General features: G+C 47.8%; 1 protein-coding gene across 1 annotated transcript in view; it reads left to right on the plus strand.

The window, feature by feature from the left end:
• Nucleotides 1-1,080: 1,080 nt before the first annotated feature.
• The window catches only part of Susd5 (sushi domain containing 5), a 35,113-nt gene continuing 9,775 nt past the window's right edge, over nucleotides 1,081-26,418 (plus strand). The window contains exons 1-4 of the mRNA XM_051173274.1: nucleotides 1,081-1,180; nucleotides 5,122-5,299; nucleotides 6,682-6,800; nucleotides 20,603-20,791. Of these exons, the coding sequence (XP_051029231.1) occupies nucleotides 1,081-1,180; nucleotides 5,122-5,299; nucleotides 6,682-6,800; nucleotides 20,603-20,791 (586 nt within the window). The remainder of the gene's footprint in view (nucleotides 1,181-5,121; nucleotides 5,300-6,681; nucleotides 6,801-20,602; nucleotides 20,792-26,418) is intronic.

Raw genomic sequence — 26,418 nt, forward strand, 5'->3', positions numbered from 1 at the left:
AACAAAGTATGGCATCGTTATCGTCTAGTACAGGGGCAGCCATATTGTGGGCACTTAACCCATATATTGACCGGCATATTAACATGGAAGGGATTTGCAAACTGCAGCGCCACTGGTGTTAAGTTTGACAATGCATTGTTCTTTACTGATTGAATAATTGGGATAGGGGTCTTGCTGTGTAGCACATGCTGGCCCAGAACTGGCAGCAATTCTCCTGCCTCAGTCTCCAAAGTGCTAGGATTAGGGGGAATAAAAACCACCAGGCCAGGCAGCAGAGCTGGGTTTCTACAGGGAATCGATGTTGGGGCAGACAAGATCCGTAAGCTGGAAGAGATAGATAGCGGGTCCGGGCGAGATCAAGATTGTAGCTTTTCAGATCACCCCACCCCCCAAATTTGGGAATTCCACACGCTTGGAAGGTCACCCAGTTCTGACTCTGGAAGTGAATAGTGTGTCGAGGAACGCCAAGGTGAGGAAGGAAAATTTGCTTACATTAGATGCAAGCTCTCTACCTTAAGCATCCCCCAAATGTGCTGGGATTATAAGCGATTGCACCACACCCGGTTCTCTGCGGTGCTGGGAATTAGAACCCAGGGCTCTGTGCCAGCCAGGCAACCACTCTGCCAACCGAGCCACATCCCCAGCCCCAAGATGGCCTTTTCCTAATGGAACAGATCTCGTTGTTCTAAGGACCAAGGCTAGCAAATCAGCAGCTTTCCTTCATTTAAAAAACACGTCCGTTTAACGAAGGTTCTGTCTGTGAGTCTGCGCCCAATCGAGACTTCGGGCCCTGCGTGGCAACCATCCTCCCCTCGAAGGTACCCACTGCCAGCCCTCCGGGCCCTGGCCCTCCGCCCCGGCCGCGCCCCGGGCGCAGCCCCTTTTGGCACCGCGGCTCCCAGGTGCCCGGCGCAAAGGCGGAGCCGGACTGCAGCCGCCTGGGTGGCGCCACCGAGACCCCCGGGTGTTCGCGGGTCCCGGCGCTCGGGCTGAGACTCCCGCAGCATCCCTGGCCGCGGCTCCAGCATCCCCGGGAACCCGAGACTCTGCGGACGCGCACAGCCCGTGGTCGCCACCACCATGAACGCCGGGCGGCGATGGCCGGCACCCGGCAGCCTGGCTGCGCTCTGCGCCGCGCTGCTCCTGCTGGGTCTGCAACCGCCCCCCGTGCCAGCCGACGGTGAGTGTCCGCAGCCGCAGGGCCCCGGTGAAGCCGGGACGCCAGCTGGGCCGGAGGTGCAGCGTGGAACCCGCCACCCCGAGCCCCGCATCACCGGCCCCCACCTTTCCCCGCCTTTCCCCGCCGCCTGCTTCCCGAGAGAGAGCCCCGGAATGAAGTCACGTCTAGGCTGCCCTCGAACTGCCCCTGCTGGGATTGATTTTCCTTCCTCCCTCGTTTCTGTTAAGTGGGTGCTCTTCCCCGAGGCTGCGGGTAGAAAATACTCAGCGTTGTCTAGGAATATTTGAAAGACAAATGGAGACCCATGTCCGGGCAAAGGGGAAGTAAGGCGTCCGGGCAGGGGCCACAGCTGGCCCTGAGGTGCTCAGGGTGTTGGGGAACGTGGGGCACAGGATTTAAAGACAGACGGGGGGGGGGGAGAGGCAGGAGCCTATCTGCCAGGTGGGGGTGGATGCCTTGGGACAGGAGATGAAAAACCAGGTAGCAGCCATTTGACAAGTTGGCCCACTTTGGTTTTTGTTGTTGTTTTGGTTTGTTTTGTTTTTGTTGTTTTTTTAACTCGAATTCAGCTTTACAGATTTTAAACATTCAGTATGTATTTATGTATTGTTTATTTACTTTGCTTTTTAAGTCTGAATTCACCTTTAATTTAAAATTGTGTGTGTGTGTGTGTGTGTGTGTGTGTGTGTGTAGAAGTCAGAAGTCAGAAGACAACCTGAAGGATTCTCTCATGGGTCCCTGGGGTAGAAATCAGGTCATCAGGCTTGGCAGCAAGCACCTTTACCCGCTGGGCCATCATCTCCCTGGCCCTTGAATTTGGCTGTTGATACTTGCCTTAACCTAGCAGGATTAGGGCTCTGTGTCAGTATAATTTCCGTGAATTCAGCTGTGTTTAGCTGTTGAAACAAAACCCCTCAGAACGTGGAGGTGGGGAGTGTGACGGGAGCCTCAGAAGGCGTCTAGCCCATCCTTGGGGCAACCTCCACCAACAGGGGAGAAAAGCCGTGGGCTGATTTAGGAAGCTTTGCATACATTGAAGTATGGTTATTTACATCTGGTAAAGCATAAGGGCAAGCTAAAGACAGGGAAAGAAAAGCCTGGCCCTTGAGGAAATGGTGAGGGGACAGTATGTCCCTCACACCACAGGTGTGCTCTCCGAGTTTGCCTGTATGTGCCATGTTTAAGCAAGGACTTGCCATCTCTGTGAGCGTCTTAGCCACAGAGCATTAAGAGAGAGCACTGTTAACTCTAAAGGCCGTTAGTGGTCCCTCTATGCAATTACCAGTTCATTTACTGTAGAAGTGTCCCACACTTCAGCCCCAATTAAAAAAAAATCTAGGTACACTTCATAAAAGTTACCGTTTAAAATGTATAACTGCAGTTTTTAAAATATACACAAACATTTCATTGTACAAACTAATGTTTGTGCATCTAATTCTAGAACATTCCATCATTGCCCCCATGAAACATCACACCTCTTTGCAGTCCGTCCACTGGTAATACTTTAGTATTTCTGATGTTTAGTTATGAAAATTAAACTGATTTTTTAAAATGCAAGTAGAATGGGTTGGGGTTAGTACTAACTTTTGAACAATGTCTACTTCCTTTCCAGTTTTAATTCCTTTGAGCAAAATCTCTTCCCATAATGTTTTATAGAGATTCACCCTGTTATGGACAGTTAAGCAGAATGCCACATGGATAAGGGTCAAAGTTTTGTGCCTGGCTGGGGGGGGCATAGAAAATAGAAAGAGGGAGCACCACCCTTCAAAGAGGAACCAGGGCTCGTAGTGTGTGCATTTTGTTGCCAGGAATGGCACCTGTTTTCCTACCACAGTCCTTTTTCATCGCTCCACTTGAGCTGTGGAGAGTCATGAGCACACTTCATTTTAAGGAACCGCCACTTGCCACACCCTCCCTGGGACAGCAGAGCCGTGGACGAACCGTAAACCGTGTTATGAATGGCTCCCTCCCCGGGTCTGTTCTGGTTATCTGAGTCTGTGTGGGGAGGAGGGGGGCAATGATTAGCTGAGACTCGGGACTGTAGACATTTGAAGAGATCTGGACGAAAAAGTAAAATTTAAACAGGAAACATCTCATTTGTATTTCAGTAATTCAGCGTGTGTCACATACACAGATGGCTCTTGTATTTCTGTGTTTTTACTTTGTTTTCCCGGCAATGCTCATGTGCTATGATTACAGGCATGTGTCGCTATGTTCAGAGTTTACGTCATTGGGGGTGGGGCACACACCACATTCACACGTGGATGTCAAAGACAACTTTTTGGAGTCATCTCTCTCCTTCTACCTCTATCTGGGCCCCAGGAACAAACTCAGATTGTCAAATTCATGAGGCAAGCTCCCTTACCCCTGAGCGGGCTCGCCTACCAGTGTGAGAGCTGGGGTTGGAGCTCAGGCCCTCAGGTTAGAGCAGCAAGCACTTTGCCAACTGAGTTATCTCCCAAACTTCGCTCCTATCAACTCGATGTAAAAGAACTGTTTGGGTAATGGCTGCAGAAAAAGAGTTAACTCAGTCCATGTTTTCTGAGTAACTACTGCATACCAGGCAATGTCCTTGCCGACAAAGACAGAGTGATGAAGGGAAATGGGTGCTTCTACCAGGGAAGACACAGGAGGAGAGCTTCAAGCAGGCCACTGATGAGTACAATAGCCATGTCCGCCACTGAGGAGATTAGAGACTAGAAGGTGCTCCGAGAGTCACGCCAGGAGGTTGTCATCTGTTGTTTGTTTGCTTAGGGTCTCAGACCAGGCTGACCTCCTACTCACTGCGATCCCCCTGCCTCTGGCTCCCAAGTGCTGGGGTTCAAAGCATGAGCTACTGACTTCAGTATAAGAGACTTTTTACTTAAAGTAGGATAATCTGAAAAACTAGTAAAAATTACTAGGCACTGGGGCTGGAGAGACGAATCAGCAGCTAAGGGTGCTTGTTGCTCTTCTGGAGGACCAGGGCTTGATTCCCAACCCTCTGTATAACTTCAGAATTCTAATGCAGTGAGGACTGCCTTAGCCCTGGGCACCAAGACACCCACACCAGGGACCCCAGGACACTGAGCCTTGACGCATCTTTTTTTGGAAGAAGGATTAAACAAAGCAACACAAAAACATGCCCACCCTCGCAAATAGGGTCTCACTGCAGACCAGGTTGTCCAGTAGAGCACAGAGATCTCTGTGCCTCTGCCTGCCCAGTGCCTGGATTAGAGACATGTGTCACCACACCCAGCTAATTCAAATCCACTCGGGACCATCTGGTTGATGTAAGGGGTGGGACAGAAAGTACATGGAGTGGGGAGTGTGTGTGTGTGTGTGTGTGTGTGTGTGTGTTCGCACTCAAGTGTGGAAGTCAGAGAACACATTAGCTGTTGTCTTCAAATCCGACAGGGTTTCTCATTGGCCTGAAACTCCTCAGGCAGGCCGGGCTGGCCGGCCGGCCAGTGAGCCCCACTATGTCCCCATCTCCATTTCCTCAGCACTGGAGCCACAAGTCACCACCACCACTCCACCCCACCCCTGCTTTATCTTTACATGGTTTGTGCACATCAAACTCAGGGTCTGTAAGCCCCCAGGGCAACATTTAACCGACCCGTCTATCTCCCCCAACAGTCATTTAACCGATCAGTCTGTCCTCCCACTACAGTTAAACTCATTTGTTTATAGTAGACTAGAACACATGAGACCTGGTGTCAAACTCTTGTTCCAGACAGAAGGGAGGGTGGGGGGAGGAGGATGGTCTGAGCTCATGGGTTTGAAACTCACTTAGACAACAGGAGAGCCCACCTCAAAATGACTAGAGCTGACTAAGTGAAAACCTGGGCAGAACTGTCACGGCCGGTCCCAGGGATGGAGTGCACCAGTGTGTGAGGACCGAGAGCCTGGTGAACTCTGCCATGGGCCTCACATCTGCATACCCTTCTCCCCCTGCACAGGGAAACTCTTCCTGCTGGAGTCTCAGAACGGCTCTCAGGGCCTGGACCTGGAGGCAGCTCGGCTCTCCTGCAGGAGCAGGGGTGCCCACCTGGTGTCCGCTGAAGAGCTCAAGAGGGTGGTCCAAGACTGCGCCTTCGCAGTGTGCACAACAGGCTGGCTGGATGATGGCACCCTTGGGTAAGTCAGGACACAGGGAAGTGCCCTTTCCCAGCCACCTCAGCTGCCCTAGCTAGGTATATATGGGGCTCAACAATGGCCCAGCAGGAGAAGCGGGTGGGCAATGTGAAAAGGACTCTGGCTTCTAGCATGTCTGATATTTATTTATTATTTATTTGGGTGTATGTGTTTGGGCGCGCACACACGCACTCACACACGCATGCACGCACACAGGCACTCATGCGAGCTTGTGCATGCCCACATACCCACATGGAAATCAGAGAACAACTTTTTGAATTCAGTTCTCACTTTGTCAAAGCAGAGTCCCTCTTGTCTCTTCTGCTCTACCTGAAGCTGCCCAGCCAGCTCCCCTGCCCCTGACCCCATCTTGCCATAGGAATGGTGGGATTACAGATTCGTGCCACCATATCCAACTTTTTAATGGGATCCTGGGTGACCATCTGTCTTTTGGGGGAGATGGTAGTGGAGAGTGTACAATATTGGCCCAGCTGGTCTCCAACTCTTTATTTCAAGAAATCCTCCTGCCTCAGCTTCCCAAGTAGCTGGCGCTACAGTTGTGTGCCATTATGGAAGATATGTGTCATTTTATGCCTTTTGTTCTCAAATAATCTGCTGCTTTTTAAGTGCTTTGGTTGCAACTGCTTACCTAGAGTGATAGATTTGCTTGACTTAGGTTCTTCTTTGCAAGTTAAAGAATTTTACGTAATTAGTGGATTGGTGGAGTTTTTAGTCTTTTGGGATCTCCTGAAACTAGAATTACAGGAGGTTGTGAGCCTCCATTCAGCTGTTGAGCCATCTCTTCAGCCCATATATTAATCCTTTTAAAAACTCAGGCAGGGGCTGGAGAGATGGTTCGGTGATTAAGAGCACTGACTGCTCTTCCAGAAGACAGGGGTTCAATTCCCAGTGTCCACATGACAGCTAACAACGGACTGTAACTACATGTCTGACACCCTCACACAGACATGCATGCCCAGAAAAAGACCAATGCAAATAAAATAAAAATAAATTATTCAGAAAAATTCAGGCAGACAATCCTTTGATCTTCATACACACATGCTCATCATACATACATGTACAAAGTTTGTACACACAGAATGTAAAACTAACTCAAGCGATTCCTCTGATGGATTTTTTCATAGTGAAGAAGAAAGGTTGTAGAAGTGATCAAAAGGTGTTGCCTCTGAGAGTTGAGCTGATGAGTTAACCCCAGCATCCGCTGTCTTCCAAAATGTGACCTCTGTTTCTATGTGGATGCTTCCACCCAAAGGTCACGCATGGGTCACCTAAATCTCTGCTGACTTAGAGCTGATAGCAGAAAGGCGTTCTTTTCATCCCGAAGACAGTCCCCTAACCCTCCTGTGCTCCTGTGTCTGTTTCAGGACAACTGTGTGCAGCAAAGGGAGCGGAGAGCAGCAAATCGCCAGGGCTGTTGATGTGAGAATTGACAGTCACCCAGTTCCTGGCGCCAAGTACAACGCCCTTTGTATTAAGGATGAAGGTCAGTGTTTGTAAGGGGCCGGGAGGATGAGTGGCAGCTGCTGTCTAGACGAACACCCCGAGGTGACCCTTCTCTGAACATGCTTCGTTGAATGGAGGGGTGGCTTGGATGATAAGATCACTTACTTCCAAAGGACCTTCCATTCCCAGCACCCTTGCTGGGCAGCTGACAACTGCCTGTCACTCTAGCTCCAGGGAATTGAAACCCTCTTCTGGACTTTGTGGGAACTAGCAATCGCATGTGCACACACATACACATAATTTAAAAAATAAAACAAGCATTAAAAAATAAATAAGAATTTAGAAAGTGTCTAACTGGGGAAGCCGATAAGGCAGTGAGGACCTGGACAGGAAAACAAAGATGGCCCAAGCAATGGTTCAACATTCAGCAGAGTTCACAGAGATGTGCCAGGAGCCAGTGTCTCAGAGAACCTCTGGAGACGGTGTGCATGTATGGAGGAGCTCTGAAGATGGTGTGCATGTATGCAGAACCTCTGGAGATGGTGTGCATGTATGAAGGAACTCTGGAGATGGTGTGCATGTATGCAGAACCTCTGGAGATGGTGTGCATGTATGAAGGAACTCTGGAGACGGTGTGCATGAATGGAGGAGCTCTGGAGATGGTGTGCATGTATGGTGGAGCTCTGGAGATGGTGTGCATGTATGCAGAACCTTTGGAGACAGTGTGCATATATGGAGGAGCTCTGGAGACGGTGTGCATGTATGGAGGAGCTCTGAAGATGGTGTGCATGTATGGAGGAGCTCTGGAGATGGTGTGCATGTATGGAGGAGCTCTGGAGATGGTGTGCATGTATGGAGGAGCTCTGAAGATGGTGTGCATGTATGGAGGAGCTCTGGAGACGGTGTGCATGTATGCAGAACCTCTGGAGACGGTGTGCATGTATGCAGAACCTCTGGAGACGGTGTGCATGTATGGAGGAGCTCTGGAGACAGTGTGCATGTATGGAGGAGCTCTGGAGACGGTGTGCATGTATGGAGGAGCTCTGGAGACAGTGTGCATGTATGCAGAACCTCTGGAGACATGTTTGTTCACTGTCTCAGTGCTGTGACAAAAGGTGACATAAGAGAGTAGGTGATTGCTTTGGTTCACAGTGTGGGGGTAGAGTCCATCATGCTGCAGGATCTTAGGGTTGCTGTGGACAGTTGCTGTGGACAGTGTGTCCACATCTGGGAAGCAGAGAGGGACAAATACTGCTGCCCACCCGACCCTTGTTTTCCCAGAGGTCATGGGATGGCACCAGCCACTCTGAGGACATGTCTCCCTTCACAGACACACCTGGATCTGTCTCCTATGATTCTAAATCAAGCTAAGTCGATAATGAAAATTAACCCTCACAGTACATAATCATGATTTTCCTGATTAGGGTGAGGGAGCTGGGATAGATATGCCAGTATAGCTGTCAATCACTGGTCAAGGGATGTGTCCGAGAATGTTGACTTCTGCATTTTTGTTTGCCTGGGTACAAGTGCCACCATCCCACAAAGAGGCTCGGGTGCCTGGAGAGACCCAGGTCTCTAGGGAATAAGAACAGAGCCCTGGGCTGGGTGGTGGCAGTGCACGCCTTTAATCCCAGCCTGAGGGAGGCAGTGGCAGGTGGATCTCTGAGTTCTAGGCCAGCGTGGTCTACAAAGTGAGTTCCAGGACATCCAGGGCTGCACAGAGAAGCCCTGTCTTGAACAAACAAACAAGAACAGAGCTGTAGCCTTTCACACCAGACCCTGATGGTCACAGTTTAGGCCTTTCTTCCTAGTGAGGGCCATACCGAAAAACAACTCTTTTCTGAGCTGAAGAATTGGCTCAGAGGTTACGAGCGCTCACTGCTCTAGCAGAGGCCTCAGCTCTAATTCCCAGCATCCTCATAGAAGCTCATGACTGACTGTAATGCCAGTCCCAGGGGGTCAGTCACCCTCTTATGAGTTTTGAAGATAGCAGGAAAGCACATGGTGCATATAGATACATGCATTCAAAACATGCGTGTGGATTCATGAGTGACAAGCCCATCTTCCAGTGTGAGCGCTCTGCCTAGGAAACGGTCTGCATTTGCTGGGTGGTGTGGAAGACCACCAGAGCCCGCTCTCCATTGGCCCAATCAAATAATCAAGAGATGTGGCCTTGTTTTTACAAACATCTAGAGACAGTAAGATCTCTCCTCTCTCTCTCTCTCTCTCTCTCTCTCTCTCTCTCTCTCTCTCTCTCTCTCTCTCTCTCTCTCTGCCATATAAGTAAATTCAACTGACCCTATGGATCTCAAACCTCAGCAGTGTCAAATCCCTGAGGGAAACAGAATAGAGGCAAAACCCTCGTCCCTTTCGTGATCTCAAGGGAACGGGTCCTCTTTAGCTTTTGTGACATAATGTGCCACTCCAAAGCAGAGTGACTTAAATGACAATTTTTGTGGCTCTTGTGCTAATCCTGGCTAGGCTCATCTACAAATCTTTAGGCTGCTTATGGTTTGGAGCTAACCCTTGCTCCTGGGGAGCTCAAGAGCTTCCATCCTAGCTGCAATGCAACGATGAACTTCCGGTTCAAAAGGAAACCCTGTCTGAGGGGAGTAAGTCTAGCAGTGACAGAGCAGGACAGCTGACAGCCTCCTTCAGCCTCCACACAAGTCTGCTCAGGCATGCACACACAGAGAGATACACACAGACACCCCCCAACACCACACACACACACACAGATACACACAGACACCCCCATAACACCACACACACACACAGATACACACAGACACCCCCCTAACACCACACACACACAGAGAGATACACACAGACACCCCCCATAACACCACACACACACACACAGAGATACACACAGACACCCCCCTAACACCACACACACACACACAGAGATACACAGAGACACCCCCATAACACCACACACACACACAGAGATACACACAGACCCCCCCATAACACCACACACACATACACAGATACACACAGACACAGATACACACAGACACCCCCCCATAACACCACACACACACACACACACACACAGATACACACAGACCCCCCCCAAAACACCACACACACACACACACAGATACACACAGACACCCCCATAACACCACACACACACACAGATACACACAGACCCCCCCATAACACCACACACACACATACACAGATACACACAGACACCCCCCATAACACCACACACACACACACACAGATACACAGAGACACCCCCCTAACACCACACACACACAGAGAGATACACACAGACACCCCCCATAACACCACACACACACACACAGAGATACACACAGACACCCCCCTAACACCACACACACACACACAGAGATACACAGAGACACCCCCATAACACCACACACACACACAGAGATACACACAGACCCCCCCATAACACCACACACACATACACAGATACACACAGACACAGATACACACAGACACCCCCCATAACACCACACACACACACACACACACACAGATACACACAGACCCCCCCATAACACCACACACACACACACACACACAGATACACACAGACACCCCCATAACACCACACACACACACAGATACACACAGACCCCCCCATAACACCACACACACACATACACAGATACACACAGACACCCCCCATAACACCACACACACACACACACACAGATACACACAGACACCTCCATAACACCACACACACACAGATACACACAGACACCTCCATAACACCACACACACACACACAGATACACACAGACACCTCCATAACACCACACACACACACACAGATACACAGAGATACCCCCATAACACCACACACACACACACAGATACACACAGACACCTCCATAACACCACACACACACACAGATACACACAGACACTCCCTCCACATGCATACATACCCCTCCTACACAGATTCTCCCCCTATAACACCACACACACACACACACAGACATCACACAAAGATACTCCCCCCACAGCACTACACACAAAGAGAACACAGACACTCCCCACACACACAGCACCATACATACACACAGATACCACCTAACACACACACACACACACACACACACCACCTACACAGACACTCCCCACACACACAGCACCATACATACACACACAGATACCACCTAACACACACACACACACACACACACACACACCACCTACACAGACACTCCCCACACAGAGACACAGACTCCCCCCCCACACACACACACATCACACTAAAATAAACTAAAATGCAAAGGATGGAAAAACAAGAGGCTGAGCAGCTGTTCTAGATTAAAATGGGGTAAAAGACTTGACAATGAAATCCAATCCTGGTTTGTTTTCCAGACTAGCAAAAAACTACTATATTTGATAGCATTTGAATATGGATTGTGAACTGAACAGCTTGATGTCAATGTCTGAACGTTGTGATTTTGATAGCTACTGCTGCAGTGGTAAAGACGACATCCTTGATTTTAGGAAATGCACAGCAAAGTCACTTGAAGGTGAAGGGCACTATGTCTACAACCTACTCTCAAATGGATCAGGGCAGTGTGTGGGTGTTGGTGTGTGCGTGTGCGCGTGCGCGTGCACACACACGTGTCTCCTCTCATGCACTGTGAGATTTTCCTAGTGAGATGTGAACAAACGTGTTACCTCAAGTAGGACACCAATGGCAGGACAAGAAATGACTCCATTCAAGTCCATCTTGGTGATGAGTTGACTGCAGTTACTCACAGGTACATGACCGACTCACAGGCAACCCAGCGCAGAAAACTTGCTCCACCATGAGTATTGTGAGGAAAGCCGCACCCCCCCCCCCACTGCTCCCATCACAATCTGTCCCTGTGTCCTTTTGTCCTGCCTTAGATGGAGCGTGTAAGCCATCCCTCACAGCCCTCAGGCTTCCTGGTGGAGGTGGGAGAATTTCCCACCTGAGCCATCTCTGCGGCCCCCTCTGACTATCTTTTCAGGGCAGGTCCTCCTCCCAGACTCTGAGTCTAGTTACTCCATGTCACAGAAGCAGGTGACACAGCTGTCACTTCCCAGCTCTTCCCCCTCTATGCACTCTGCCCCATCTCTTGTGGAGTTTTTGGTCTGCTGGCCTTTGGGACGGTGCCCAGTGCTTCGACCCTTTAGCACAGTCCCTCATGGTGTGGTGACTCCAACTACAAACTATTTTCACTGTGATTTTGCTACTATTATGAACTGTAAATATCTGTGTTCTGACGGCCTTAGGCGACTCCTGTAAAAGGATTGTTTGGCTGGATGTGGTGGCGCACACCTTTAATCCAAGCACTTGGGAGGCCGAGGCAGGTGGTGAACAGTTCGAGGCCAGCCTGGTCTATAGAGCTAGTTCCAGGGCAACTAGGTCTATGCAGAGAAACCCTGTCTCGAAAAACAAAAAAGTCCATTCAATCCCCCAGAGGGGTTGCAACCCTTTGAAAACCCCTGCCTTGGAGGACTCCAAGCTGGGTAGCCGTGTTGAACAGCAGCAAGGCAGATATCGTGCATCTGAGCAATGTCGCCAAGAGGAGGGCAGTCTGACACAAGGCTGGAAACACTGAGCAGTTATCTGCAGGGGAAAGAAAACTGACTGGATTTTAAGGGGGAAACGGGAAGCCCTTGACGGCTCTTGGCTAGCATGGGTTTTTGAGTATCTTGCGGTTGGTTGCTCTAGTGGCTGGAGGCAGAGTGTAGAGGTGCAGCAGGCCCTGAACTTGCTTCCTATGGGGAGACCCATGGCAATGACAAAAGGCAAGTCTGTGCTGAACCTCAGTTTGTCCTGATGAAAAAGCATCTAAATTCAACAGTGTTTGGGGACCAGACCCATGGACTCTCTCCTTCTAGGTCCTCGTTTCTAATCCTGGCTTTGAACTTCTCTGCCTTGGGAAGAATGGTAGAATTCCTGGTGCAGAATTAGCCATAGACAGATGAGCTAAACAAGTAAATCTCTTAGCCCTGCCTGACACGGGGACAAACTCAAGCTCCAGTGTGAACCATTAACGTGAATTGTGTCTAGCTCAACAAGAGCTCTACACATACAGGGTAATAATAGCCCGACTTCTTCACCTAACCCTACACAATTTTCTTGTTCGTTTTCTGTTTTTTGAGATGGTGTGTGTATGAGAGAGAGAGAGTGTGTGTGTGTGTGTGTGTGTGTGTGTGTGTGTGTGTGTGTGTATAGAGCTCTGGCTGTCCTGAACTAGCTCTGTACACCAGGCTGGCCTCAGACTCAAAGAGATCTTCCTGTCTCTGCCTCCCAAGTGCTGGGATTAAAGGCGTATGCCACCACAGCCTAGCAACCCTACACAATATTTAACTAATGAGTTATGCATGATTTTCTTTCGAAGTTATTGATCAAGGTCAAGAACGCACAGATTGTATATGCACGTAATATGCTCACCGTCAAGGAGCCCCTTGTGGGAGTTTTAAAGCTAAGAGGGAGCTGGGAGCTTAGCTCAGTGGTAGAATGCTTGTCCCGCCCATGTGAGGCCCTGGGTTCGGTTTCCAGTAGCTCAAATGAATAAACAAGAAAGTAAAGGAGAACTAACTGGCAAGCTAAGAATAACGTAGGTCCTGGACTTGTCTGTGATTCCAACATGGTGTTTTCCTGCTGTGGTGAAACAATCTGATCAAAAGCAACTTGGTAAGGAAAGGGTGATGTGGTTCACACCTCCAGGTCATGGCCTGTCACTGAGGGCAGGAGCCCAAGCAGGAGCTAAGCAGAGACTGTGGAGGAACGGTGTTACCTGGCTCACCAACTGGTTCGTGTTCAGCGATCTTTCTTAGACAGCCCAGACCCACCAGCCTAGGGATGGTGACACCCGAGGTTGGCCAGGTCCTCTCACACATTTTCAGCAGTCAAGGCAATCTGTCACAGACATGCCCACAGACCATTCTGATCATGGTAATTGAGGTTTCCTCTTCCCAGTTGACTCTAGGTTGAGTCAACTGGACAGTAAAATTTATTTACGCCTGTGGGTAAGCGTCTCTACCCACTCAGGCATCGCACCGGCCCATCAATCTCTTTTGAGCAACATGTTTCTTGGGCGACTTCACAGCATTAACAATAAAAGAAAGAATGATAGGATATTAGAAGAGGAAATATGCACTCCAAATTATTTTCCTTTATGAAAAAAGAAAAAAAGATTTCTTCACTTTGATGTGGCACTTCTACTACTACAGATTTATCCTAAAAGAAAATAATAATTAAATAAAATATGGGACTGGGAGATGGCTCAGGGGGTAAAGTGTTTGGATCTGAATTCGAATGTCCAGGATTCATGCTTTTAGAAAGCTCACCAGTGCAGGTGGGTCTCTGTAAAAAAAAAAAAAAAAAAAAAAAAGCAGGTAGATCTCTGTGAGTTTGAGGCCAGCCTGGTCTACAGAGCTAGTTCCAGGACAGACTCCAAAGCTACAGAGAAACCCTGTCTGGGGGGGGGGGGCTGACCAGTGGAACTGGGTAAAGTATGAGCTGTACAAGCATGAAGCATGAAGACTTGGGTTTGGATCCCAGCACCCACATAAAAGCCAAGTGTTACAACACAAGTCTGTATCTTGTCTGTAACCCCAGTGCTGGGAGCTGACACAGGTGGATCCTGGGGTTCACTAGCCACTCTAGACAAAAAACAAGTGAGTTCCAGGTCCTGTGACCCACCCTGTCTCAAAAAGTAAGGTAGACATCAATGGAGGATAGAAGACAAGACACACATAGACAAATACAAATGGCATGTACACACACATGCACACACACAGGGTGGAGAGGCTTTTTGGCCTAATATGTGACATCTAAGACTCTACACCCAAGCATAACAGGCAAAACATGAAATGAGCTGACAGACTGATAACACTTTAACATTTTCATTTATTTACTCTCTCTCTCTCTCTCTCTCTCTCTCTCTCTCTCTCTCTCTCTCTCTGTGTGTGTGTGTGTGTGTGTGCACTTGCACTCATGTGTGCCAGTGGCACTGGCGTGGAGCTGACAGGACAATATGTAGGAGTCAGTTTTCTCCTTCTATTATGTGGGAACCAGGAACTGAACTCATGTCTCCAGACTTTGTGGCAAGCCCCTTTACATACTAAGCCATCTCAATAGCCCTAAATAGAAATTCTTAGAGAGAACAAAAATAAATACTAGAGACAGAAAATATGTGCCCAGACACAGAATTTTTAAGAAATCTTCTAACCCATGAATCAAAGAAAAACTATTAAGAGATTTTTTTTCAACTCAACGAGAATAAATGAGAATAAAATACAATTTATTAAAATTCATGAGACAGTCATCAGACAGAAGTATAGAGATTTGAGTGCTTATATTAGAAAGAATGGAAGATCTGAAACCAATAATCTAAGCTTCAGTAAGATACTCAAAAGAGAAGAGCACGAAGAAATGGAAAATAAGAGAAAAATCAATAAAAGCCAAAGTTAGTGCTTTGAAATGGCAAACGCTGATAACCCTGTGGTCACAGTAAGAGGGGGGAAACCCTGTAAGAAATGGAAAAGGGAACGCAGGACGGATAACTTGCTGGTGAAGAGCAGTCACTGGTCTCTGGCAGGACCAGACTTAGATTCCTAGCATCCACATTGCACTGGGTGGCTCATAACCACCTCTAAATCCAGATCCAGGAGAGCTGACATCTCTTCTGGCTTCCATAGGCAGCCACGCACAGACAGACACACATAGAAACAGAGAGAGAGAGAGAGAGAGAGAGAGAGAGAGAGAGAGCGCATACACAAATAATAAAATAAATATTTTTTTTTTTTTAAAGAAATGAAAAAGCATCTGGGCATGGTGGCGCTTGCCTTTAATCCCAGCACTCAGAAGACAGAGGCAGGCAGCTCTCTGTGAGTCTGAGGGCAACCTGGTCAACATAAGTTCCAGGCCAGCCAGAGCTACACAGTGAAACCTCCCCACCCACCCCCAAAAAAGAAAAGACATGGGAAAAGGAGAATCATTGCAGATCTTGTGGATATTAAATAAATCCTAAAAATAACATAAATAGAGCTGGAGCAACGGCTAGGCAAGCTCATGGGGCAGTTTGATTCCCAGCACACATGCTGGATGGCTCACAACCACCTGTAATCCCAGCCTCAGGAGTTCTGACCCCCTTTTTTTGTCCCCTGCACTCATGTGCACAAACCCACACACAGACACACATAAGTACATATAATTAAATATAAATGAGGTCTGAGTAGTTGTGCCCTCAGCTTTGAAAACCTAGAGGAAATGAGTCAGTTCACTGAAAGAACAGTCTAGCAAAACTGTTAAGAAGACAGGAGCAATCTCACAAACCCTGTCTCTGCCAGAAAACAGAATAAACAATAACTCTGAAACAGAGAGCATCAGGCACAGATGGGCCCACACATTTAAGGAAGAAATTATGCTGATTCTCTGCAAAATTTTCCAGAAGTTTAAAGCAGAAGGAATACTTCCTAATTCATTCCATGAAACCATTATTACCTCCAAACCAAAACCAGACAAGACATTCCAAGAACAGAGGACTACAGACCAATATATCTCATGAACAGACAAGGAAACATTAGCAAATTCAGTCTAACAAGATATAAAAGAATTACAGAGCTGTGTGATGACTTGCCTAGAATCCCACCACTCCAGAAGGCAGGGGCAGAAGAATCACGAATTTGAGGTCAGTCTGGGTTACATAGTAAGACCCTACACCTCACTCCAGCCTACCCCAAAAAGCTGGGAAGCTGGGAAGATGGTTTAGTGGCTAAGAACACTTACTCTGCAAGTATTAAGTTCTGGGTTCAAATCCTCATCATATAAGTAAAAAGTTGTACGTGCCTGTTGCCCCAGATTTGGGGGTGGAGACGGGGATCCTGGAGCTTTTTGGCTAAGCAGCTACTCAAGCTTCAGCTTTTGTGACAGACCAAGTGTCAAAGCTATACCACGGTGGAGGAGAGGAGGGGAGCTATAGAGAAGGACACTGGATGTCCTGCCCTGGACTCTGCATGTACACACACGAGCCCATGCGCACACACACACACACACACACACACATACACTAAGTGGAACTGATCCCAGATGCACTTATCTGTTCTCACGTTAAAATATAATCCATTACCTCAGCAGACTACAGAAGAAATCATGTGACAAGTTTGATCCATGAGAAAAGCAGTTGAGCAGATCCAGCACCCATGGCTGATAAAATAAGCTTTCGCCATTATGGAAATAGAGAGGGGCTTTCTTGAGTTGACAGAGGGCATTTAGAAAATAAAACCCTGCTGCTCCCATTTCCTGAATGATGAGAGGTGAAGGGTTTCTCACCATGGTGAAGAGGTGAAGAGGCTCTCACTGAGATCAGAACTAACTTACCCCTTACCCCTGCCTTCCAACATCAACTGGAAAGGAAGAGAAGGTATATGGAGGGGGACGGGGAGATGGCTCCGTGGTTGAGAGTTTGGACTGCTCTTCCAGAGGGCAGGGGTTTAGGGGTTTGGTTCCCGGGGCCCACAGCTGGTAATTTATGACCATCTTCCTATAACTCCAGCTCCAAGAAATAACATACACCTTCACAAACTCCCACATAAATACACATAATTAAAAATAATAAAAATAAACCTTTTTAAGTAAGATAAAATAAGAGGTATACAGAGCAGTAAAGAAAAGGTGTCTTTTGTTTGCAGATAAAATGACTGTATAGGTATAAAACCTCGAACAATGTTTCAACAATGTCTCTCTATTTGCTCAGTGGGTAGAGGGTCTGTGCACACCTGGTGTGTGTGTGCATAGAGGTCAGAGGATGACTTCTGAGACTTGCTTCTCTCTGTCAACTATGTGGGTTCTGGGGATTGAACCCAGGTCATCAGGCTCGAAGGCAAGTGCCCTTACCCACTGATCCATCTCTCCAACTCCAGAACCTAAAACAATTGGCAAAAGTGTCTTGAAATTGATCATAGCAAAGCAGCAAGATACAAATTATGATGTATATAGAGTCAACTGACATAACCTGGAATAGCTTAGGGAGAGAATCTCAACGTGGGATCATCAACACTGTCTATAGTCACAGCTGTGGAAGACTGTCTCAGTTAACTGATGTGGGAAGGCCCAGGCCACTGTGGGCAGCACCATCCCTAGGCAGGAGTGTCCTAAGTGGGTAAGAGTGGAGGCACTGAGTTGAGTACAAGCAAGAAGGTGAGCTAGCAAGCAAGAATTCATTTCTCTCCTTTCCTATCTTGACTGTGGATGTGATGTCACTAACACCCTACTGTCTTGACTCCCCTCAGTGGTGGGACTATAACCTAAACTGTCAGCCGAACAAACCCTAAGTTGCTTTTTGTCAGAATATTTTGTCATGGCAACAGAAATGAAACTAGAATGCAAAGTTACTAAATAAAAGTCCACACTCTGCTTTCTTCTATACAGCAGTGCACAGTGGGGCTTGAAATTCAAAACACATCATTTACAGTAGAGCTCCCCAAGTGCAATACTTAGATATAAATCTAAAACTAATGTTGAGCATGGGGCAAACTGCAGAACACTGAGGAGATAAAGAAAGAAAAATGTTCCATGTGAACAGTAAGACTTGACAGTTCAACATGTTAAGTCTTCCCAACTTGATTTCTTTTTGTCACAATACCATAGTTAAAATGCTCAGACATTATTTTTATGGATGTAATCAATAGCTGTAGACACTATGACTAAAGGACTCGGAGCAGCCAACTCAATATTAAACAATGAAATCTGCTCCAACACTGCTGGACTTCAGGACTCCTGGAAGTTACAGTGAGCAGCAGAGAGGGTGCTTGTGGGACAGTAACTCAGATCAGTGTGACAGAGCAGAGTGCTCAAAACCAGATTCACATCACTTCAGCCAATTGATCTTTGAAAGAGGGACAAAGAGACACAATGGAATAGAGACAGTTTTATCAACTTAGATACCAGAACGACTGGACATCCTGAAGCTGACCTTAAACCCCTCACAGACACGAACTCAACATGGATCACAGACCTAAGGATAAAGCAACAGGCTACAAACCCCTGGAGACAGTGGAGGAGAAAGCCTAGGTGGCCTTGGATACGGCAGCAGGCACCACAGGGACAGCCTGTGAAAGATGCAATTGGTAACTGGGGCTTATGGGTTAGATTCTGTCCCATAGGTGCACAGCAGAATGAGAAAAGAGCCACAGGCCAGGGAACACAGGAAGGACCGTGGACGACAGGAAGGACTGACAGATGACTCAGCAATATCAATGACTGTTATATCAGTTCGTTTAAAACATGGACAAAGCCACGGAGTGATCACTTGGGAGGGGAGGCAGGCGGACCTCTGTGAGTTTGAGGTCAGGCTGGTCTACAAATCAAGTTCCAGGATAGCTAGGGCTGTTACACAGAGAAAACCTATCTCGAAAAACCAAACACTAAATAAAAGTAGAAAACAGGTAAAACAGAAAATGGACAAAAGACCTGAACAAGTATTTTGCCAAAGGCATACACAGACAGCAAGCATATGAAGAGGTGTCCAACGCCCTTTGAACTTAGGGAATTACAAATGATAACACATACCATCGCTGGCCTGTTTTCATTTCTGCCGGCTGTGATAGTATACCCTGACGAAAAGCAACTCACGGAGGGAGTGGGGGCAATCTTAGCTCTCACAGTATCAGACTCATCCATGAGCACAGGAACTTCGAACAGCTAGACAACCACATCCTTGCTCAGGAGTAAAGAAAGAATGAATTCGTATATGCCTGCCTGCTTGTGTGCTTGTTTGTAGCCTCCCCATTTCCATCTCCAGTTTTATTGTATTTATGCTTTTGGTTTGTCAAGACAAGGTTTCTCTGTGTAGCCTTGGCTGTCTTGGGACTCACTCTGTAGACCAGGCTGGCTTCAAACTCACATAAATCCACCTGCCTCTGACTCCCAAATGCTGGGACTAAAGGCGTGCGCCACCACCGCCCTCAAGATGTGGCTTCTTGATGAGAGACGTATTATTCCTCATCCTAGCAAGGCAAAAGAAACTGCTCCTGGGCTTGTATGTCTGAGTCACTCAAGGCACAGGGGTCTTGGTGTCTGGCAGTTTAAAATCACAAACTCAGTGGTACCACACTGAGTCATTCAACAAGCTATTTGTGTGAGTGTGTGTGTGTAGGGGGGTGCTTCCTCCGGTCAGGCATTCTGCCAGACCATGAGTTAAGTGAGGTTGCCCCTGGGACCCTGGTTCTGGGTACATGTGGTACTTGGGGAACAGAACAGGGTGTCTGCAGTGTTTCGGTTTTGTCTCACAGTCTGGAAAAGTTCTATATCATTTGTATGTCCATTACTTGACATGATGCTGGGGTGGAGTGCCTGACAGGGTGGGTTTCTTTTGTCTCACAGCCTGAGGGTACAGTCCATACGTGGTGAAGAAGGGTCAAGTCTCCTGCATCCCAGTCTGCTAGCCAGCTCTCCATCTTTCCGTCTATTTCTGTTTCTCTCTGCCTCTCTCTATCCCTGTCTCTGTCCCTGTCTCTCTCTCTCTTCTATGTAGTCCTGTCTTGGAACTTGATATGTAGACCAGGCTGGCTTCAAACTCACAGGAGATTTTCCTGCCTCTGCCTCTGCCTCCCAAGTGCTGGGATGAAAGGTTCACGTTACCACACTCCTCTACTTTCTCCTTCGTATTCAGTCCTGGACCACCGCTCATGAAATGGTGCCACCTACATTAAAGTCCTCCAACCCAATTAACCCAACCTAGAAAATCCCACATAGACACGCCCAGAGATACATTCCCATAGTGGCTCTAGATCCTGTCCAGCTGACAGGAGTAGCCAGCACGGCTTGGAGACTTTGACTGATGTTCTTTTCCTCAGAGAGGCCGTGTGGAGACCCACCATCCTTCCCACACACCATCCTCCAGGGTCGCACTGGCTTGGAGATGGGGGATGAGCTGCTGTATGTGTGTGCACCAGGCTCCGTCACAGGCCATCAAGAAACTGCCTTCACCTTGCTGTGTAACAGCTGTGGGGAGTGGTATGGGCTGGTACAAGCCTGCGGGAAAGGTAAGCACCACTTGCCTACTTGGAGCCCATACAGGGCTTCCAGAAGGTCCCCACCCTGTCTACCTCGGGCATCGGGAGCCGCTACCTCTGGGAATGCAGGTGCTTGGGGCATTTCGCAACTGCACTCTTCATCTCCCTGCTGGAAGTGAAGAGTTAACGATGCCCAGCCCCTCTTCTCTAAGGGGAGACTTGCCTCAGGCTAAGCTGCTTCTTTTAAAGTTTGTACTGTTTCATTTTATATCTGATGGGTGCTTTGCATGTGTAGATATCTGTCAACCCAGACATAGACAGAGATAGTCTTGCTACCCAGCTTGCCCTGTTCACCTTCAAAGCTTACATTAAAATATGCATAGGTCACTACGGCCACCCAGACATTATGGGAGTTTCTGGGGACCCGAACTCAGGTCCTCACGCTTGTAAAGCAAACACTTTAACCGTTGAGCCATCTCCCCAGCCCTGCTACGGTGTTATATTTAGGACAGTTTGTCCTCAAACATCTCATATGAAGATCATGAGGGAATTAGGAATTACTGGTACCTTTAGGAAACTGCAATCCACCCACATGGTCTAAAGTTTTGGTTTATCGTATGTCTCCACTACTAATTACTATCCCTAGTGTGGCACAGCCCAGGATGTCTGTTGTCTGCTTGTTTTCATTTTGTGGCTGTCCGGAGCTGTCTACCATGGTGATTGTCACCCATGCCATTTGGTTCTCGGGAAGTGTCGTGTCATTGGCTCCTACGAGCAGGACTCTCTACTATACCGTGTGCCCGTCCAGCTTCAATGTGGCTCCCCAAGCGTTTTCTAGGCCAGTCTGGCCAGCTGACCCTCATGGGGAGGGTCCCCGTGGGGAGTCATGGTGGCGGGAGCAAGGAGCATCTGGTCACATAACAGCCACAGTCAGGAAGTTCACCCTTCCCTTCTCTTGCAGCTGAGGACCCCGCACACAGTGTCGCCTTCCACCTTTAGTGTGGCGCTTCTCGCCTCAGTTAACCTCAAACAGGAATCCCTCGCCCTGCCTCTCTGTGATGGCATTGACACCAGCCATCACACGATAGCTCATATTCCGTTCTCCCAACGTTCATGGATCAGGTCAAATGGCAGTGAGGTCGTGACATGGCAGCCCAGCATTATACTCTCCTCGTGTCAGCTGTCAGCTGAAATATTTTGTCAGGGTTCCCAGTTGCTTAGAAATGGTCATTTGCATCTGGGTGTGGTGTTGGTGGCACACCTTTATTCCCAGCACTTGGGAGGCGGATCTCTGAGTTTAAGGCCAGTCTGTTCTACAGAGTGAGCCCCAGGACAGCCAAGCCTGTTAACACAGAGAAACATTGTCCTGAAAAAAAGGAAGGAAGGAAGGAAGGTTCACTTACATATCATAGGTTTTCCTATGCGATATTCGTAATTAATATGTTATAAATATTTTCCTAGCTTGGGAGGTATAGTTCATTCATAAAGTGCTTATCCAGAATGTTCTGGACTTAATTTTCAGCACACACACACACACACACACACACACACACACACAAGCAGGCACACACATATACATGTGCACATATGCATACACATGCATGCAATCAAATTAAACTGTATTTTTTTCTTTTTCATTACTATTAATGTGAGTGTGTGTGTGTAAGTACACACATGCTATGGCATGCAATTGAGGTGAAAGGACAGCCAGCAGAAGTCAGTCCCCTCCTCCACCGTGTGGGTCCTAGGAATCAAACTCAGACCCTTAGGCTGTGCCGACCAGGACCACTTCCATCCACCGAGATGCCTCTCCTATCTGTTTCTTTTCTTGACTTTTTGGTTTTTTTTTTTTTGGATGTGTGTGTGTATATGTGTGTGTGTTCCTTTTTTCTTTTAGACAGGGTTTCTCTGTGCAGCTCTGTCTGACATGGAATTCACTCTGTAGGCCAGGCTGTCCTGGAACCCAGAGATCTGCCTGCCTCTGCCTCCCAAGGGCTGGGTTTAAAGGCATGGACACCACAGCCAGAGCTTTCAGTCTACGAGTCTTGATGAGGTTTGTTCTCTTTCCCAGCTAAGGAACTAAAAGGCAGGGGTTTATACAACACTGGGGGAAGGACCCAGGCTTTCACGAATGCTAAGCAAGCACAGCACTAACCCACAAACACAGAATTGGTAGAAGTAAAGATTCTGTCCCAGCCTACGGCTTAATCCAGCCACTCTTCCAAGCACATTTTAATGAGTGGGTTTTTAGCTGTGTGTGTGTGTGTGTGGTGTGTGTCTATATCCATTGTATAACCTTCCAGACTAGAGTGGGTACATTTAGAGTGGTCTAGTCATAGACTAGCTGCAAACTCTGTGGACTATTACAAGCTTTTTGGTATTAGATAAATAAATGAATTCTATAAAATAGATCCCCACTGTAAATACACTTTTTTTTTTTTGTTGGCATAGAGTTTTAAATTCCCTGTGAAATTATTCCAGGAGCTTCTACAGCCATTATCTCCCCTTATTTATTATTTCCTAGTAAAGTGGCACAGACAGGCAGGCCATGGAGGGTGTTGCCCATCAATGGCCTAGCCCACCCTTACTCAGACCCTTAGTGTTTTCCAGAGGCGCTGAAGTCGCACCTTCCTGTGAGCCACACCCATCTACCAAATGGGTGGGTTACTGGCCCAGGGAGGATGAAAACTAAATGCAGGGTTTGTGTGTTCTGGAAGGTGTTTATTTTCTCACTGTTGTGAGGAATCAGAGCTTTCAACTGATTCTGGCTTCTACATTGGCTGGGTACAGTTCTCCTTACTCAGAAGATTTGGCATTTAAAATGTCTGTGTCCTAGGAAGAAAGTGTGTGTGTGTGTGTGTGTGTGTGTGTGTGTGTGTGTGTGTATGTGTGCGCGCCTTTCTTGCAGAATACCTTGACCAACATGGTCATGGTGGCACACACCTGTAATCCCAGCACTTGGGAGGTGGGGACAAGAAGAGAGGGACATGGTCATCCTTGACACAAAAGCAAGTTCAAGACCAGCCTGGGATACATGAAAATACATCCGAAAAAGGGGAAAAAAGGATTGATGATGTTGCTCAGCTGGAAGAGAACTTTCCTAGCACATGTGAGGCCGTGGATTAACTCCTTTGCACCACACAAAATGTGCATGGTGACGCACACCTGTGACGCACACCTGTGACGCACACCTGTGATCTGAGCAGTTTGGAGGTGAAGGCAGGAGGAACCCGAGTTCAGTGATATTCTCAGTTGCATGGTGAGCTTTTGTTTTGTTTTCAGGGTTGGGAAAGATTGTTTTGGAAGGAAGGAGGGAAGGGGGGAGGGAAGGAGGAAGGGTGAGGAGAGATGGGGAAGGGAGAAAGAATTAGACAAGCTTAGGACCAGCTATTCATTCCCTTAACACTACATACATACAGAAAACATAATTGGAATCTATGGAACCTGGGGATGGGGGAATTGACTCATTTGGTAGGGTGTGCGCATACTGTGTTTGGAGCCCTAGGTTTGGTCCCTGGCACCATACAAACCGTGCATGGTGGCACACACCTGTCACCTCAGGACTTGGGAGATGGAGCAAGGAGGCGCAAAACTTCAAGGTCATTTTTCTGCTACACAGCAAGTTAGGGCACAGCTTGAGCTACAAGAGACGGTCTTAAAACAACAGATAAACATAAGGAATTGTGGGGGGAGGGTAGAAGGTTCTACTGGTCTTTTGGAGTCTTGGGGCTTACCATGAGGTGAGGGCTAAAGGGTTTAATTTCCAGGTTTTCTTGGAACACAGGCACGTTAGGAGGGTCGACAGTAGGGTCATGTGACCGGGGCGGGAACTGCTGTCATTACACAGTGGCTCAGAAAGAAAATGGCCTTTCAGAAGATTACAGGCTTGGCATAGTAAGAACCGATAGAAACCAGACCCAGCATGGAAATCGGTGGCATTCTGCTCCAGGAGCAGGGCAATGAGGGTCTCTGTAGTAGGAGCAACAAGCAGTTATAGTCAGATCCTGAGCACAGGGTCCTGAGTACAGGGGAGAGCAAGCAGACACTGCTGCCAACCTGGGAATGGAAACCAAGATGTGTGGGTTTGGGCGGAAGAATGGAAGGCTGAATAGCTAGACCCAGGCCAGGGCTAGAAAATACCAGCATGTAAGGAAGAGCAGAGTAGGTCGGTTAGCATAGTGGTCACGGCTTCCAGGACCCCAGGAACACCTGGGCTAAGTCTAGGAGATAAATATTCTCATTCTTTCAGGACAGCTGACTGCTCTCCAATCTGAAGCCATTCCCTAATTTAAAAAAAAAAAAAAAAAAAAAAAAGATGCTCTTTAGACAAAAAAAGTTGAGTAAAATGTTTGTTAAAGACCCCAGTGCAAGTATATGTACAGGTGTGTGCATCTGTGTATGCGTGTGTTTATTTTATTCAGGTTCTTTGGGATTTATACATTTATTATTTATTTTTTGTGTGTGGGTGGGTGTGTCAAGGTGCTGATGCAGAGGTCAGAGGGCAAATTGCAGGAGTGGGTTGTCTCCTTCCACTATGTAGGACCCACAATTCCCACTCAGGTCCTCAGAGCTGGCAGCAGGCACCTTTACCCCATGAACAAACTTGGCTTCTCTATATCATGTTTCTTATGTGTTATTTTGTTTGTTCGTTCGTTTGTTTGTTTGGGGGACAATATCTCCTGTTGCTCAAACTGACCTAGAGCTCATCTTGCAGCTGAGAATGACCTCGAACTCCACATCCTCCAGCCTGCAGCACCCACATTCTGAGGTTACAAATGTCTGCCACCATGCCTGGCTTTCTCTAGCCCTTCTTTAACTCCCCTGTTCTGATCAGCCATGGACACAAGACACATCTCTGTTAGGCCCTAAGAGCTGTTACCAACCAAGTATCTGTCCCATGCCATTGCTGGCCTGGATATTGTGATGTTTTTTCCCCTAAACCTTTGTTTAAAGCTTAACTTAAACATGAAAGACTGCTCACTTCAAATATAAGACTATGTGAGTTATCCCAGGTGGATACACCTGTGAACCCACTATCACAATCAAATACAGAACCCCAAAGTTGGAGAAATGACTCAGTAGATAACAGCACTGGCTGCTCTTCCAGAGGATCCAGGTTCAATTCCCAGCACCTACACAGAGACTCACAACCATCTGTAACTCCACCTGAGGTGGGTTCTGGGAACTGAACTTGGGTCCTTTCTTGCCTCCTCAGGCACCAGGCACACACATGATACACAGACACACATGCAGACAAGACACCCATAAACACAAAATAAAAATATTTAAAAGCGATCAGAACATCCAGGCAGTGGTGGCACACGCCTTTAATCCCAGCTCTGGGGGAAGTGGGGACAGAGGTAGGCTGATGTCTGTGAGTTTGAGGCTCGAGGCCAACCTGGTCTACAGAGCTACACAGAGAAACCCTGTCTAAAAAAAAAAAAAAAAATCAGAACATCTCTGCCCATCACCCCAACTTCCCCCTGCACCTTTCTACAACAGTCACTGTACACGCTCCCCCCATTCAGTCTCTGTGTGTGTTAATGGCTAGCACCAATGTGCAGATAGGGAAATTGGGGTTCACAAAGCTTCCCTGACCTGTCCATGTCACAGACAGGGAAACCACTTACAGAGCTGGACTTAAAGAATTTGCCTGT

The sequence above is a fragment of the Phodopus roborovskii genome, unplaced genomic scaffold (genome assembly GCF_943737965.1).
Source record: "Phodopus roborovskii unplaced genomic scaffold, PHOROB, whole genome shotgun sequence".
Classification (NCBI taxonomy): domain Eukaryota; kingdom Metazoa; phylum Chordata; class Mammalia; order Rodentia; family Cricetidae; genus Phodopus; species Phodopus roborovskii.